The sequence below is a fragment of the Nannospalax galili genome, unplaced genomic scaffold (genome assembly GCF_000622305.1).
Source record: "Nannospalax galili isolate Female #2095 unplaced genomic scaffold, S.galili_v1.0 scaffold596, whole genome shotgun sequence".
NCBI lineage: Eukaryota > Metazoa > Chordata > Mammalia > Rodentia > Spalacidae > Nannospalax > Nannospalax galili.
This window is the reverse complement of record NW_008340140.1, coordinates 4522440-4539702: the sequence shown is the minus strand read 5'-3', so window position 1 is coordinate 4539702 and position 17263 is coordinate 4522440. Positions and strand designations below refer to the sequence as shown.

Here is a 17263-nt window from a genome sequence, read left to right as displayed (position 1 = left end):
AACCCCTCCCAGCTCTTTGGCTTTTTGACTTTTCCCTGGCACCAGGAGATCCCTTGTTGCTAAGGATTCAACCCCTCCCTACTCTTACTGCCTACTATGGGGTTCCAACCAACTATAATCCCAAAAGATAGCCCACTAAAAAAAAAAAAAAAAAAAGAAAAACAAAAACAAAACAAACAACATGAAAAACATCAACAACAAGGCATTGAGCCAAATCAACCACAGTTTTCAGAGGGGAACTCACTTGCTGAAGGTCATACAGGAGTCAGTTGCACAGCCCAATCTAGGTTCTCTGAAGCCAGCAGGTGCCTTGGGGAACCACCACCTCCAGGAAAAGCTTTCCTCCCCCCTTGTTCCCATGGAGACCCAGAGCTACAGCAAAGCCCCGCCCTGAGCATGCCTTAGCATCAGGAAGCCTCAGCAAGGCCATGGGAAAGGTTGCCCAAACCCTGTAAAGTCAGGCATGTTGGCTCATGCCTATAACCCCAATACTTGGGAGGCTGAGGCAGGAGGATCAGTTCAAAGTCATCTTTAAATGCATATTGGTATATACCTGGCCAGTCATGGTGTATGCCTTTAATATCAACACTAGGGAGGAAAGGCAGGCAGATCTCTGTGAATTGAGGCCAGTCTGGTCTACATACTGAGTTCCAGGCTAGCTAAGGATACATAGTGAGATGCCATCTAAAAAAACTAAAAATTAAAAAATAAATTAAAAAGGCACACCTGTTCTTGGTGGGAAGAAGGTTGCCCCTAGAGATAGTATAGGGATTTGAGTGTGAGGCCAGCTCATGCACGCAGACACATGCAGCAGGCAAAAGACCCAAAAACAGCTCCTGCTATAAGGGGACATAGCACCCAGGCTCCAGCTGCACTGCAAACCCCACTTTTGCAGGAAATCTAAGCATGACTGCAGACAACTTTCTGATCTACAGTGGCTTTGTCAAAACAACTATTGTAGAGACTTCCATCCAGGCACAGTAATACGTGCCTGTTACCCCATCTGTGGAGAAGCTGGGGTGGGGAGATAGAGAGTTTAAGGCCAGCCTGACCTACATAGTATACCCTGTCTGGAAATGATAGACAAAATTTCCTTTTATTCATTCAACTAATATGTACTGAGTATTCAGGGACTCCCATATAACTACTCAACCTGCCATTATAACCTAAGCTCACCCAGTAAGTCTACAGAAAAGTTATTACATCCAGTGCCAGCTGGGGAGGCCATCACCCAAATCCTAACCCTCAAACATGGGGAAATTCGGGTTACTGGAACAGGCACTAACACCCGAGACTGCACCAGGGCTCACCAAAGTCCTCCCACATGTCACACAGGCTGCTGTAGCTTTGTCCCCAGCTCTGAAGCCAGCAGCAATAGAGTCGGTGTGCAGTAAATATTTACGGAGTGCATGAATGGATGAATCACGGGAGCTATTTTCAGTTGCGTGCTATAAATTGCAGTTAACTTTTGGGTTGAATGTGAGGCATTTGCAGATCAGAATGCCTTAGCTGGCAACCCTCTGAAATGCCCCGAACTCACAGCTGTGACTCTCTGGTGCTGGCTCTCTGTTGAATGTCTGTACAAAACTGGGGTGTGTCAACTGGCTGGTTGACATCTCCAGATATGATATCTCCTCCTCGGTCTTCTTCCCCCTATTTCCCCCTTGCTTGCTTTTGTACTGACTGTGCTTTCAGAAGTCAGCATTTGGAATGAAAACATCAATCAACCTGGGAAGATAAAATGTTCTGGCAAGTAAACTAGAAATATAATGAATAGGACCCTGTTTTGGGATGGAACCTAAAGCTCTGTCCTGACTAAACACAGGCTCTACCACTGAGTTGTACCCACAACCTCTACGTTGCCATTTAAAATGTTATTTGTGTCAGGCATGGTGTATATACTTGTAATCCCAGCTCTCTGGAAGAAGTAGGAGAATCACTGCAAATCTGAGACTAGCCAGGGCTACATAGCAAGACATGTCTCAAAAAACACACACAAATAAAGGTCATTGTGGTATGTATGGTGGCTCATACCTATAATCCCAGTACTGGGGAGGCTGAGGCAGGAGGATTACCTTGAGCCTGGACTATGGGGTAAGAGCCTGTCAAAAAAAAAGAAGGCTAGACATGGTGGGGCAGGCCTTTGACCTCAGCACTGGGGAGGCCAGCCTGATCTATATAGTGAGTCCCAGGCCAACACCGGATACATAGTGACACCGTGAATCAAAACAAACAAGCGAACAACTTGCCAAGAGGGAGAAAATGCAAATCAATGCTAACTCTGAAAACAGATAAAGTTTCTGAAGAGCTTAGAGCTGCTAGTGTCACCAAGGCAGCCTGGGCAGCACTAGGAGTCACCCACTGGGCTGGGGATGTGGCTCAGTCATTAGAGTGCTTGTCTAGTGTGCTGTGCATGAGGCCCCTGGGTTACACCTCTAGCACTGTATAAACAGAGTGGGGGTGCACATCTGTAATCTCAGCACTCAGGAAGTGAAAGGGGGAGGCTCAAACGGTCATTACATTTTTATTTATTTATGTTGTGTGAAGGGGGCAGTCACAAGCGCCGAGGCGCGTATATGGTCAGAGGAGAACTTGCAGGAGTGGGATCACTCCTACTCTGTGGGTCCTGGGATCGAACTCAGATTTATCAGGCTTTGCAGCAAGCACCTTTGCCTGCTGATCCATCTCACCAGTTCATGCAACATGCTTATAGGCAGCTCTTAAAGCTGGACTGTTAGGGTTGGAGAGATGGCTCAACAGTTAGGAACACTGGCTGCTCATCCAGAAGACCCAGATTCAGTTCCCAACACCCACATGGCAGCTAACAACCATCTGTAATTCTAGTTCCAGGAGATCTGATGCCCTCTTCTGGCTTCTGCAAGCATTGCACTTACATACATAGAGGCAAAATACTTATATACATAAAATAAAAATAAATATATCAGGGGCTGGAGGGATGGCTCAGCAGTTAAGAGTACTCTTAACTGCTCACTGCTCTTGTGAAGGACCCAAGTTCGATTCCCAGCACTCAAATGGCAGCTAACAACTATTTGTAACTCCAGTTCTAAGAAATCCAACGTTCTTCTGACCTCCAAGGGCACTGCACAACATGGGTGCATTTATGTACATGCAGACTCATACACATACAATAAAAAGAATAAGTAAAATATTTAAAAATAAATGAATAAATAAAATCAAAGTTGGACTGTCCACATCAAATTGCCAATGAACTCATTGGCATCAACATAAAGTTTTACTCACAGTGAGGTATGGCTGCTGCTAACATAGCGACACACAGATGGGTTCCTGAATGATTTTGCTTGCATTGCCATAGCTAAACATCTTATGTTGGGCCTTTAAACGACAGAAATGTATTTTACCCAGTTTTAAAGGCTGTGAATCTAAAATCAAGATAGCTGCACTTCATTTCCTCTGAGGCCTCTCTCAGTGCCTTATGGGTGGCCAGGTTCCATATGACATTTCCTTGGGCATCTCCACGTGTCTTCATCTTTTTTTATTTATTTTTCTATTTTTAAACATTTAAAAAAATTTTTTGTGTATGAGTGTTCTGCCTGCATGTATCCAAGTGCCCCACATGTGTGCAATGCCCATGGAGGCCAGAAAAGGACACTGGAGCCACTGGAACTGGAGTTACAGACCACTGTTAGCTACCATGTAGGTGCTGGGAATCATACCCAGAACCCACATCAGATGGCTCACAACCACCTGTAACTCCAGTCCCAGGGGATCTGACTCTGGCCTCCACAGGCACCTGCACACACATGGTGCATATATGCCTATGCAGGCACACACACACATACACATAAATAAAAATAAATAAATGAATGAATCTTGAAAAAGAAAAAGACATTACTTCTGTGTGTCTTTATCTCCTTTTTCTTTTTCTTTTCAATTTTTTTTTTTTTTTTTTTTTTGAGACAGGGTCTCCCTGTAGCCCCAGCTGGCCTGGAACTTGCTATGTAGACCAGCCTGGCCTCAATCTTACAGAAACCCACCTGTCTCTGCCTCCCAAGTTGCTGGGACTAAAGGCATGCAGTACCATATCCAGCTTTTAGCACCTATCTTAAGACATTAGCCAGGCTGGATCTGTGGCACTCTAAAAGACCTGTTTTATCTTTACTACAGTTTTATTTATTTATTTTGTGTATGGGCATATGCATGTCACAGTATACATGTAGTGGTCAGAAGACAATTTGCAGGACTCAGTTCACTCCTTGTCCTCCATATGGGTCCAGAATTTGAACTCAGATCATCAGCCTTGGCGACAGGTGCCTTTAGATGCTGAGATGCTTCACCAGCCCACTCTTGTTTTAGGTTAATCTTTAATGTCTTTGCCAGGCGTGGTGGCACACATCTTTAATCCCAGCACTTGGAAGGCAGAGATAGGCAGAGCTCTGTGAGTTCAAGGCCAGCCTAGTCTACATAGTGAGTTCCAGACCAGTTGGGGCTACAGGGAGAGCCTGTCTCAAAAAGACCAAAAAAAAAAAAAACTTACAACACTTTAATGACTTTATTTCCAAATATAATCACATTCAACTTTAGGGTTTCAACAACATAGGACTTTAGGGGTGGGAAACAGAACCCAGCCCTTACCAGTCTCAAATGTTACCATTCCTCAAATGTTCTCTGACATCGGCTCAAGCTTTCTTAGAATTAGACCTGGAGACACAGGCCCATCATCCTGGCTATTCTGGAGGCTAAGGCAAGAAGATCACAAGTTCAAAGCCAGCCTGGGTTACAAAGTGATTGTATGGCGAACCTGGATAGCTTAGGGAGATCCTGTATCAAAGATAAGAGGCTGGAAAGATGGCTCAGAGATTAAGAGCACTGGCTACTCTTACAGATGACCTGAATCTCTCACACAGGGCAGCTAACAACCATCAATAACTTCAGTTCCAGGGGATCTGATGCCCTATTCTGAACTCCACAGGTATTGCATGATATGGGTGCACTTAGATACATGCAGGCAGTACATTCACACACATAAAATAAAAAATAATAAATATTTTAAATAATAAAATATTTAAAAATAAAATAAACAAGCAAGAGGTAAGAAGGGGATTGGGGATACAGCTCAGAGGTAGATGGCTTGCCAAGCTTGTGTGAGGTCCTAGGTTCAATCTCCAGCACTTCAACAAAAATAAAGTTCCCTTGGTTTCTAAATTAGAAAGCTGACCTCAGGTAGAAAACAATAGTCCAGACACGAATTCCTGGTCCACCAGGTTTTGTTTCGTTTTAGACAGGATGAGACACTTTAAAAGAACAATAGGAATGGGGCCACTCAGAGGCATGTTGGCTTCATGAACCCAGGGTGACTGTCCCCAAGGGCCACTTGACAGCATCTGGAATGTCTGCTGTCACAAGTGAGGGGTGCTGCCGAGAGCCAGTGGGCCTGGGAAGCTGCTACAAATCCTGATGAAATGGATGGTCCTCACCACAGCCATCAAACCCAGGACATCATGTTGCCAAGATCCAGGATGACAGCTCAAGCCCGACTTCATCCCTCATGCCACAAACTGCCCACAGGGTGAAGTGGCCCTGCCAGGCCTTTGTTGTAAAAGCAAGATGACGTTGATACCATACACTGCCTCTTCCTCAGGGACCAGGGCCAAAGGGTTGTTCTCTAGCACCCGACAGATGTCAGAGATTTAACAGCAGGAAAAGCCTCTGCCTCCTGGAGGCCTTTTTATCCCATGGGGCCCTTTCCAATGGCTTCACCCTTAACTCCCTTCAAATTTGGTCAAGGTGTGGAGAGATGGCTCAGCAGTTAAGAGCAATTAGTGCTATCGCAGAAGACCCTGGTTTGGTTCCCAGCAACCACATGGCAGCTCACAACCACCTATAATTCTAGTTCCAGTGGGATTCAACACTGTCTTCTGGCATCTGCAGATTCCTACACACGTGGTACACATAAACTCATGCAGGCACACACACGCACACACACACACAAATAAATAGCTGGGCATTGTGGCTCACACCTTTAATATCAGCACTCGGGAGGCAGAGACAGGCAGATCTCTGAGTTCAAGGCCAGTCTGGTCTACATAGCAAGTTCATAGCAAGTTCCAGGCCAGCTGGGGCTACAGGGAGACCCTGTTTTGAAAAAAAAAAAAAAAAAAAAAAAAGACTAAATAAATAATTCCCAAGCCTGAGGGGCAGGATGTCACTCATTGATACAATGATTGCCTAGCATACATGAAACCTAGGTTCTAACCCTAGTACCAAATAAACTACAGGTGTGATGGTGCACCGCTAAAATCCCAGCACTCAGGAGGTACAATTCAAGACCATCCTAGGCAAGCCATGAAACTGTCTCTAAATAAATAAATAAATGTTTAATAATCATATTTTTGTGGATAAGTTGACAGAACACAAATTTTTTTAGTCTACAAGGATAACCAGATTTTTTTATTTATTTCTGCAACCTTGTGGCATGAATAGGACATGTTTATTGCCACTTGAACATCGGCCATGGCTTGCAGCATCTGGAAGGCCTCCTAGGTTTCCATGAATTGACCCTTTGTTTTGACTTCAATGTATTGTGAAAAGCAGTTGCCCCTGTTACAAAGGGAAAGCAAATAGCGCTGGGCAACAGGAGAATGACAAGAGTAGCTGAGCCACTGTGGGTGAACTCCTCTCCCACAGGACACTCTGTGCCAACTCACACCAATTAAAGAACAGACACTAGAGCCGGGTGTGGTGGCATGGGCCTTTAGTTCCAGCACTTGGGAGGCAGAGGCAGCTGGATCTCTGTGAGTTCAAGGCCAGCCTGGTCTACATAGTGAGTTCCAGGCCAGCTGGTGCTACAGGGAGACCCTGTTTCAAAAAGACTAGATAGATAGATAGATAGATAGATAGATAGATAGATAGATAGATAGAAAGATAGATGATGATAGGTAGGTAGGTAGATAGATAGATAGATAGATAGATAGATAGATAGATGATAGAGAGATGGATGGATGATAGATAGAAAGAAAGAATCGACACTAATTAATACAAAATTTTGAGACAGGGTCTCATGAGCTCAGGCTGGCCTGACACTCACTATGTAGCCAAGGCTAGCCTGGAACTCCTCGTCCACCTCCCCAGTGCTGGGATTATAGGTGTGTATCACCTGCCTGGCTACAACTAGTTTTTTTCTTTCTAAACTAAACCAGCTGGTTGTGATGATGCATCCAAGTATGATGTGATCCTGCATTTCAGGGCTGGAGAGATAACTCAGCAGTTAAGAGCACTTGCTGTTTTTGCAGAAGACATGGGTTTAGTTCCCAACACCCTTATGTTAGCTAACAACCATCTGTTAAGTCTACTTCCCAGAAATCTGACACCCTCTTCTGGTAGTCATGGGTATTACATACACACATACATACATGCAGGCAAAATACTCAGACACACAAAATAAAAATAAATAGCCGGGCATGGTGGTGCACACCTTTAATCCCAGCACTTGGGAGGCAGAGGCAGGTGGATCTTTGTGAGACCAAGACCAGCCTGGTCTACATAGTGAGTCCAGGTCAGCTGGGGCTACAGGGAGACCCTGTGTCAAAAAGACTATAAGTGTCAATGATGTTATGGCATGTATTAACTGAAGGCTGACTTGATGTGAGCTCTAAAATTACACTGAGACCTTGGGGAGGGGGAGACTATAAGTAAGTAAATAAATAAATAAAAATAAATATTGCTAGGCATGGTGGCACACACCTTGAATCCCAGCACTTGGGAAGCAGAGGCAGGCAGATTTCTGTGAGATGGGACTACAAGGAGATCTTATCTCCAAAATGCCTAAATGAATAAATAAATGAATAAATAAATAAATTTAAAAAACAATGAGTCTGTCTGCAAGGAACAATATATTCTAAAATGAAATGGAGATCTTTTTTAAAGGTTAAAAACTCATCCAATTTTATGTCTTACTGGGCTTATACTGAGTTCAATAACATACAACTATATTAATTCAACTGTGAACCTAGAAACTTGCACCCTCTTGTGAAAGAGGTGTACTGTTGCTCTGGAGTGTGTTACTGAATATGTTAAAGCTGTAGTGAAAAGCTTCTAATCATGTAGTTATTAAAAATTAGAAAAAGTATAATGATTAAAAAATAATAATAATTCTTCAAAGCAAAAAAAAAGTCCAGGGGCAGGAGTGTAGCTTACTAGTACAGCACTTGCCTGACATGTACAAGGCCCTGAGCTCAACCCTAGCACTTCCCAAAATATGACACCAGGTATGGGAGCACACACTAGTTATACTAGTACTCAGGAGGTGGAGGCAGGATTGTGAGTTGTGAGTTCAAGTCCATCCTGGCCTACATAGTGAGCCCTACCCCTCTCTTGTTAACAGTGCTGGGGATGGACTCCAGAGCCTGGACCATGCTAGGGAGAACCTGTTTCAAAAACAAACAAGCAACAAACACAAACTAAAGGCTGCTCACTTTATGAGTGAGGCTAACAGCACTTCCCATCGAAGATTTTCCCCATTTGAACTTGAGTAGAGATAGAAAAAGAACTTCCTGTTCTAACAAGTAATAATCAAAAGTTCAAAGATAGTGCCTTCACTCTACAACTTCCTGCGCCTATGGCTCAGGTCAAATCAAATGGCAGTGATCCCATCTTCTTGGGGATTGGCACTCTTACCTCCCCTCAGCACGCATGCCTGCTGAGTCTACCCAGGGTTCCTACCTGGGCTGGGAATCACACATCCCCTGGTTTCCACAGAGGCGAGTGAACCTGGTCTGTTTTGCAGCGACACAAGGCAGGGCTCTGTGACTGGCAGTGGATGGCACAAGGGCAGCTGTGTAACTGGCAGAGGGTGCAGGGAGGCAGGGAACACTTCCTGATGGCTAGCAGCCAAGACGTCTTCCCACTGTTTGTAACCACGAATGTGCATAGCCGATCCAGAGACCTCCATCCCAACAGAGACAAGGGGGATGGAAGGGCTGGCAACTCCAGACCTCAACCACCGGCACAGCCCTCTCCTCAGCCACAAATACTGGGCACCTAAAGCCACACCCTTCATGTTGAACAAAGGAGTTTATCATACATGCTGGGTATAGTGGCTCACATATGCAATCCCAGAACTCAGCAGGATTACAGTTTGAGGCCAGCCTGGGCTACATGAGACCACCTCAAAAAAACCAACTGAATTCAAAAAAACTCAAAAAGCAAATCTAAAACAATACAAAAAAAAAATTCAGTAGGTAAGGTTAAATATGGATTTGTTGTCGTTTTGAGACATGGTCTCATGTAGCCCAACTTGGCCTTGAACCTCTGATCATCCTGCTTCTGCCCCTTCGGTGCTGGGAGTACAAGTTTCATCACCACACCTGGTTTGTGTGCTGGGGTGAAACCCAGGGCTTTGTGCATGCTAGGAGGTTCTCTATCAACTTACTCCAACCCCTAAATGTGGGTTTTTGTGGGGGATTGTTTTTGAGACAAAGTTTCACTATGTAGACCAGGCTGGCCTGGAACTCACAGAGATCCACCTGCCTCTCCCTCTCCAGTGCTGGTATTAAAGGCATGTGCCACCACACTGGGCTAAATATGGGGTCTTTAAAGAGAAACACACATTCAACCATTCTGTGTACTGATCAGTTGAGGAAAATATGAGCAGATCCTGGCAAAAAACAAACCCTGACCTAGCTGGGCCACTCCTGGGCATATACCCAAAGAACTCCACAGCCCACTACAGAGACTCCTGCACACCCTATTCATCAATGCTCTATTCAAAGTAGCCAGGAAATGGAATCGGCCTAGATGTCCATCAGCTGATGAATGGATAGTGAAAATGTGGCAGCCATCCACAATGGACTTTAGTTCAGTTATAAAGAAAAATGAAATTTGCAGGAAAACAATTGAACTGGAAAATGTACTGAGACAACCCAGGCCCAGCAAGACACTGTGTGTTCTCTCTTCCCAACATGCGGATCTTAGCTTCAAATTTTTTAACTTGTGTATTTAAATCGGAGTGTCCAGAAAGATCAGAAAGAGGAGAGGCCCTGTGAGACAGGGAGAAGAAAAGGCTTTAATGGGAAAGGGGATAGTAAAATATTATGACATGAAAGAAAGGGGGAAATACTGGGAGTTAAAGGTTTAAGGGAGACGGGGGCTGGAGAGATGGCTCAGCGGTTAAGAGCACTGACTGCTCTTGCAGAGGACCAGGGTTTGATTCCCAGCACTAAACGGCAGCTACAAACTGTCCTTAACTCCAGTTCCAGGGGACTCCAAAGCCCTCTTCTGACCTCCACAGGCATTGCATGACACGGGTGCACTTACACACATGCAGACAATACACATAAAATAATAAATAAAAATATTTTAAGGTTTAAGGGGAGCTAGGGCAGGATGGGGAAGAAGAGATAGGGCTAATCGAAACTAAGAATGTATAAAAAGGAAACTCGCTATTTTGTGCGATAACTAAAAAACGTTAATTCTTAATATTTTCTTTTGAAATATTTTATTTATATATATTATTTTAATTTTATGTGTATAAGCCTGCATGTATGTAAGTGCTCATGTGTTGTGCAAAGCCTGTGACGATCAAAAGAGGCCGTTGGATCCCTTGGAACTGGAGTAACAGATGGTTGTTAGCTGCCATTTCTCCAGCCCTCTCAAAAACATATATATATATAAATTTTTAAAGGAGTTTAGGGACTGGAGAGATGGCTCAACAATTAAGAGCACTGGCTGCTCTTGCAGAGGACCCAGCTAACAACCATCTGTAACTCTAGTTCCGGGGGATTCAACACCCTCTTCTGACCTCTATGAGCATTGCATGACATGGATGCACTTACACACATGCAGATAATATACTCATACACATAAAAAGCAAAATAAAAATAATAAAAGTAGGGCATGGTGACACATGCCTATAGTCTCAACACTTGGGAGGCAGAGGCAGGCGGACCTCTGTGAATTCAAGGCCAGCCTGGTCTACATAGTGAGTTCCAGGCCAGCTGAGGCTACAGGGAGACCCTGTCTCAAAAGACATAAATAATAAATAAATAAATAAATGGAGTTTGAACAGAAACACCCTGCATGGGTATATATAACGCTGTTCCCAGAAGACATGGGTTATTAAATGGAAATCTCAGTGCTAGCCATGAGAGAGTTCCCTATGAGTTATCAGTCAGGGTGGTCCCAGAGGTCTCCAAAACAGCACAGGATACTGCCATTGCCCTTGACTGCCCACTGTAATTAGATGGTAAGCCTCTGTTGCTAAAGATACCACACACTATGTTTGCAAAAAAGAGAAATCAATCTAGAACTGACTGGGAATCTTCCCCAGCTGATGGTTAGCTTTCACAGTGCCAGAGGTTTCATGCAGGCCACTGGAGGAGAAAAGACCATCTTAACCAACATTGAACTTTGCATGCTATAATACCAATCTGCCAAGCAAGATGTGCCCACTGGTGCAATAGTGGCATGATTATTATAAAGGGAACTAACCATTTTCTGAGTGGATTTGAGGCCTGCTCTACAAAAGATAATTCATGCCTGGTACTGTAAACCTGGTCAAGAGCCCATGGCTGGAGAGGTCATAGGCCCTAGAGGGGAATATACTATTATTGTTTTGCTAAATGGTCATGTTGGTTGTCAAACTGCCATCTAAATATTTATGTTTTACCAGGTATGGTGGCACATGCCTTTAATCCCAGCACTTGGGAGGCAGAGGCAGGTGAATCTCTGTGAGTTCAAGGCAGCCTGATCTACATAGGGAGTTCCAGGCCAGATGGGGCTACAGGGATGTGGCCCTGTCTCAAAAAGACCCAAATTAAAAGTATAACTTCCGGGCTGGAGAGATAACTCAGCAGTTAAGAACACTGACTGTTCTTGCAGAAGACCTGGGTTCAAATCCCAGCACCCACATGGCAGCTAATAACTGTGTGTAACTCCAGTCCCAGGGGATCCGACAGCCTCGTCTATCTTTCGCGGGCATTGCACGACACGGGTGCACTTACCTACACGCAGGCAATACACGAACACACAAAAAATAAAAAAAAAAAAAAAAAAATTAAAAAAAAATTCTTTAAAAAAAAAAAAAAAAGTATAACTTCCAGGGCTGAGATGTGGCCAGTGGGTTGAGTGCTCACTTAGCATGCACACAGCTGGGTTTGATCCTCAACACCGCATAAACTGGGTATGGTGGTACACACTTGTAATTCTAGCACTTAGGAAGTAGAGACAAGAGGATAGGGAGTTCAAGGTCATGCTTGGCTACCTATGGAGTTCAAGGCTAATCTAAACTATAATGAGACCTGTCTCAAAAACACCAATAATTCATTGTTACTGGTGAGAAGACACCTCTGTTCTGAGGGGCAGAGCTACATGAAACCCTAAGTGCTTACTACCCACACCTTGGCCTTGACTAAATGCTGAGTCTTTCCATAAACACAAAATGTCAACATCAAAGACCACCTCATTGGTGAATGAGGCGACTGGTTCAGAACCCAGATGCCGCAGGTCCTTAATACACATTAGTCTTCTCCCCACCCCACCCCCTCCCCGTGGGAGTAAGGACAGAAACTGGTGGAGAGAGGTTCTTTCAAGCAACAAAGCACAATCCTGGAGGTGTCATTGAGGCATCCACCCCAGGAGAGGTATGTCTGTCTAGACCCTGGCCAGCTCCAGCTGGTCATGGTGATGCACACCTTTAATCCCAGCACTTGGCAAAGAGGCAAGTCCATCCCTGGGAGTTCGACATAGCAAGTTCTGTGCCAGCAGGGCCACACAGTGAAACCCTGTCTCAAAACAAAATCCCCCACAAATGTGTTCCCTTACAATTCTGGAGATTGGAAGCTCAAAGGGAATCTCATGTTGACTAAAGTCAAAGTGTCTACACTGCACTCCTGAAGGGTCCACAGAGAGTTGTTTCCCAACTTCTAGAGGCCAAAAATACCCTGTGACTCCTGGTCCCTTTGACTCTAAGTCAGCTACATGGCATAGGTTTTGTTTTTTATTTAAAAAAACTTTTTTAAAAATTACATTTATTTGTGTGTGTGTGTGTGTGTGTGTGTGTGTGTGTGTGCACATTTGCTGTGGCCAGGTAAATGTGTGGGGGTCAGAGGACAACTTTCAGGAGTGGGTTCTCTCACTCCACTATATGGGGCCCAGGGATGGAACTCAGGTCCTCAGGCTTGGCGGCAAGCGCCTTTATCCAGTGAGCCCCTTCTTGTACTTCATTCATTCATTCATTCATTCATTCATTTGAGGGTCTCATGTAGGCTATAGCGTAGCCAAGATGACCTTGAACTCTGGATCCTCCTGCTTCTACCTCTCCAACTGCTGGGATGACAGGCATGTGCCACTAAGCCTAGTTTCATGCAATGCAGGGGATGGAACTAGCACTCTACCAACTGCTCTATGTCCACAGCTTCCCCCCGCCCCCAGCAACCACCTTTTAAATTATTTTCTCTGTATGAGTATTTTGCCTGTATGTATGTAAGTACCCCTGTGTATATAATGCCCACAGAGGCCAGAAGAGGGTATAGGACCCCCTGGAACTGGAGTTACAGATAGTTACTTGCCATGTGGATGCTGGAAACTGAACCCAGGTACTCTGTAAAAGCAGCCAGTGCTCTTAACCACCGAGCCATTTCTCCAGTGCACCCCCACCCCTTTTGAGTCAGGGTCTTACTCTGTAGCCTGAGCTAATCTAGAATTCACTGTGAAAGCCGGGCGTGGTGGCACATGCCTTTAATCCCAGCACTCGGGAGGCAGAGGCAGGTGGAGCTCTGTGAGTTCAAGGCCAGCCTGGTCTACATAATGAGTTCCAGGACAGCTGGAGCTACAGGGAGACCCTGTCTCAAAAAGACCAAAAATAAGTGAGTTCAAGGCCAACCTGGCCATAGTGAGTTCCAGGACAGCTGGAGCTACAGGGAGACCCTGTCTCAAAAAGACCAAAAATAAAATAAAATTAAATTAAATTAAAGTAAAATAAAATAAAATAGACTTCATTGTGAAGCTGAGACTGACCTCCCAGACTATTGGAATTATAGGACTAGGCCATCACACCCGTTTTGATGCGGTGCTAGGGATGAGCCCAGGATCTCCTGCATTCCAAGCAAGCACTCAACCAACTGAGCTACATCCCCAGATCCAATACAACTGCTCTTGTTTTTGTTTTGTTTTGTTTTTGAGACAGGGTCTCCTTGTAGTCCCAGTCGGCCTGGAACTTGATATGTAGATCAGGCTAGCCTTGACCTCACATACACAGATCTGCCTGCCTCTGTCTCCAGAGTGCTGGGACTAAAGGTATGTGGCATCGCACCTGACTGGTACCATTTTTTTGTTTTTGTTTTTGATTTTTTTAAACTTGAGTTCTTGTTTCTCAACCCAGTTCATACCCTGAACACCTTAGTCTCTCAATGTTAACACACTGACTCCCAAAGCCTCTTTACCAAACTTGGCCACGACACCTAGTCACTGTCACTTGGCAGGACTCAGGTCAGCAAAGCCCAAGCTCTTTACCCTTTCCACAGCCTCATACCAGGCCTCTCTCTGCACAGGAGGATGGAATACTTTTCCGTATTAGCAGAAGTCATAGTATCCCTAAGTTACCTACCATCAAAGGCCCCCTTCTTTCAAAAGAGAACCCTGAGTGCTTGCCTAGCATTCAGGAAATCCTGGGTTCCATCCCCAGAACTGCATTAATTGGGCATGGTGGTGCATGCTTGTAATCCTGGCACTTGGGGGACAGAAGCAGGAAGATCAAGAGTTCTAAGTCAGCCTTGGATATACAGCAAGTCTGAGCCAGTCTGGGATGTATGAGATCTGTCCCTCAAAAAAAAAAAAAAAAAAAAAAAAAAAAACCTCAGAAAACCTCAGAGCACCCTACAAGGACCTGTGTATTACTTACTACGAACCCCAGTCAATACCTGAGGTACATTGAGCCCTTACTGTTCCAAACATTGCATGAGTTAAATCTCAAAACAAGCTGACAAAGTATATGTAATTCTTGTTACTCCCACTTTAAAGATGAAAAACATAGACCCAGAGAAGTAAAGCAATTTTTCCATGATCATACAACTGCTAAGAGACAGAGTCCAGGCTGAAAGCCAGCTCCTAGAATTCGGAGCCCAGCTGCCTAACAGGCACTCTGTGGCCTTTCACCTGAAAAGGCCATGATGTCATCAACTAGTTTCCAGCCATGTGGCAGAAGCATTTAGCTTCCTAACTAGACCATTTCAGTAGTCTTCTCTGTCAGAATGTGTCAACTCTCAAGAGGACAGGTAGGGGCCAAAGGAGCTAGCCAGCAAATACAGGCAAGCCCTAGGACATGAGACCTTGGTTTATGGTTGTTTTTGTTTGAGACAGGGTCTCCTGTAACCCAAGCTAGCCTCGAACTCTGATCCTCCTGCCTCCACCTCTTGTCTCAGTGCTGGGATTACAGGCATGCACAATGCCTGGTTTCTGTGGTGCTGGAGATAGAACCCAGGGCTTTGCAGGCTAGCTAGGCCCTCTACCAACTGAGGGACATGCCCAAGCATGTGACCTTGTTTTTGAGTTCCAGGCCAACCAGAGCTACATAGTGAGACCTTGTCTCAAAAAAGAAAAAGTTAGAGGGGGAGAAGATGATCACATGATGTACCAGTCACTGTTCTGGGGCACAAGTGTCATTAAAACACACAACCAGGGGTTGGAGAGATGGTTCAGTGGTTAAAAGCACTGACTGCTCTTGCAGAGAGCCAGCACCCACATGGCAGGTAACATAGACCCTTAACTACAGTTCCAGGGGATCCAACAACCTCTTCTGGCCTCCCTGGGCATTGCATACACATGGTGCGCTTAACTTACTATAGGCAAAACACTCATACACATAAAATAAAAATAAATTTTAAAATACACATACATACACACGCACACACACACAAAACCAGGGCTGGGGTGTAGCTGGGTGGCAGTCTGATTGCCTAGTATGTGCTGGACTTGGGCCTGATCTCCAGCACCACCCAAAAACAAACCAACAGAAAGCAAACTACCGCCCACCCTCGGAAGTGCGGGAATTGTGTTCCTGGATCCAAGCTCAATCTACATTTCACAGCACCTTCCCTTAAGCTTCTGCTTTCTACTCTGCAGAAATTCAGCAGGGCGTCAGACCTGAGAGCTCAGGAAAGCCAGGAACAAAGAACCCACAAGATGGCAGCTGGCATCGCTTTTTCATTCTGACACCTGGTCACTCGCCCCACCCAACTCCCGAGTCCGGCTTCTGAGCCACTGATGGCTGCCCAGAACAGATGCCACAGGGAAGTCCCGGAGAGGGCGGGTGAAGCCGCAGGCCCCGCCCAGCTCTGCCATCCTCCGCCTTCAATGGGCATCGTCCGCACCTGCGCCGCCTGTAGAAACGCACCTCTCCAGGTCCCACCCCCCAGGGGCTCCGATTGGCCGGTCCAGGCGAAGCCACGGAATCTGCATTCGTACCAGGCCCCCAACCCTCCTAGAAGGTGGTCAGTACCCAGAAAACCTCCAGTCACGGCTATCCTCAGAACTCCATCGCAAGCTCAAAATACCCAGCGGTCCACCCAGTCCAGGGAGGGCAAACCCACTCCTCTTCCGCGCAGGGGTCCCGGCCTCTGCGGGAGGGCACACTAGGTGCCCTTTGAGGCGGATGCCGGGGGAATCCTTCCTCCCACACGGGTCAGAGGGAAGGGACAGGGTCGCCCACGCCGCCCTGCAGCAGCAGCGCGGGTTCCACCCAGGACCCCGGCACAGGTGAAGTCGGCGCCCTGCACATCCCAGAGACATCTGGGCTCCCAGGGAATGTCGCAGGCGCAGGACAAGGCAGGGTGTGGAGCACACCACGGTAATATCGGGGAGTAACCGCGAGACCCGGAGTCTGCCCAGCCGCACGGCCGACCGGCTCTGCGCGCGTCGGATCCCGCCCGGGAGAGGCCCGGAGTCTCGGAGATCCGACCCGAAAGCAAGGCCGCGATAGGACTGGACCCGGACCCGGGCTCAGGGGACTCGGCCAACTCCAGGCCTGGGGCGCAGTGGACCCGGTCACCTCCCAGGCAGGGACGTAGGGCACCCAGCCACCTCCCCGCTCGGGGAGCAGGGGACCCGGCCACCTTCCGGCCCTGGCGCGGCCCAGCTAGTGTCGGGTCCCCGAGCACAAAGGCGCCGGTGACACTCACCCTCCGCGCGGCCTGCTGTCCATCCGTTTCTTCTGGCGCACTGGCTGCAGCGGGATGTTGTCGGTCATGTCGCCTGCACCGCCCGCCTTGGCAGCCGCGCCCCCCGGACCTCC

At 46.3% G+C, this 17263-nt stretch overlaps 1 protein-coding gene and 1 non-coding gene across 2 annotated transcripts in view; one reads left to right on the top strand and one right to left on the bottom strand.

Moving 5' to 3' along the window:
* The window catches only part of Atp9a (ATPase phospholipid transporting 9A (putative)), a 155832-nt gene extending 138575 nt beyond the window's left edge, over positions 1-17257 (bottom strand). Inside the window, exon 1 of the mRNA XM_008835144.3 lies at positions 17151-17257. Within this exon, the coding sequence (XP_008833366.1) occupies positions 17151-17218 (68 nt within the window). The 5' untranslated portion in view covers positions 17219-17257. The remainder of the gene's footprint in view (positions 1-17150) is intronic.
* On the top strand, positions 7580-7651 carry LOC115070689. Its single transcript, XR_003849844.1, has one exon. It is a non-coding gene; the product is annotated as a small nucleolar RNA SNORD45 (small nucleolar RNA).
* Positions 17258-17263: the final 6 nt, after the last annotated feature.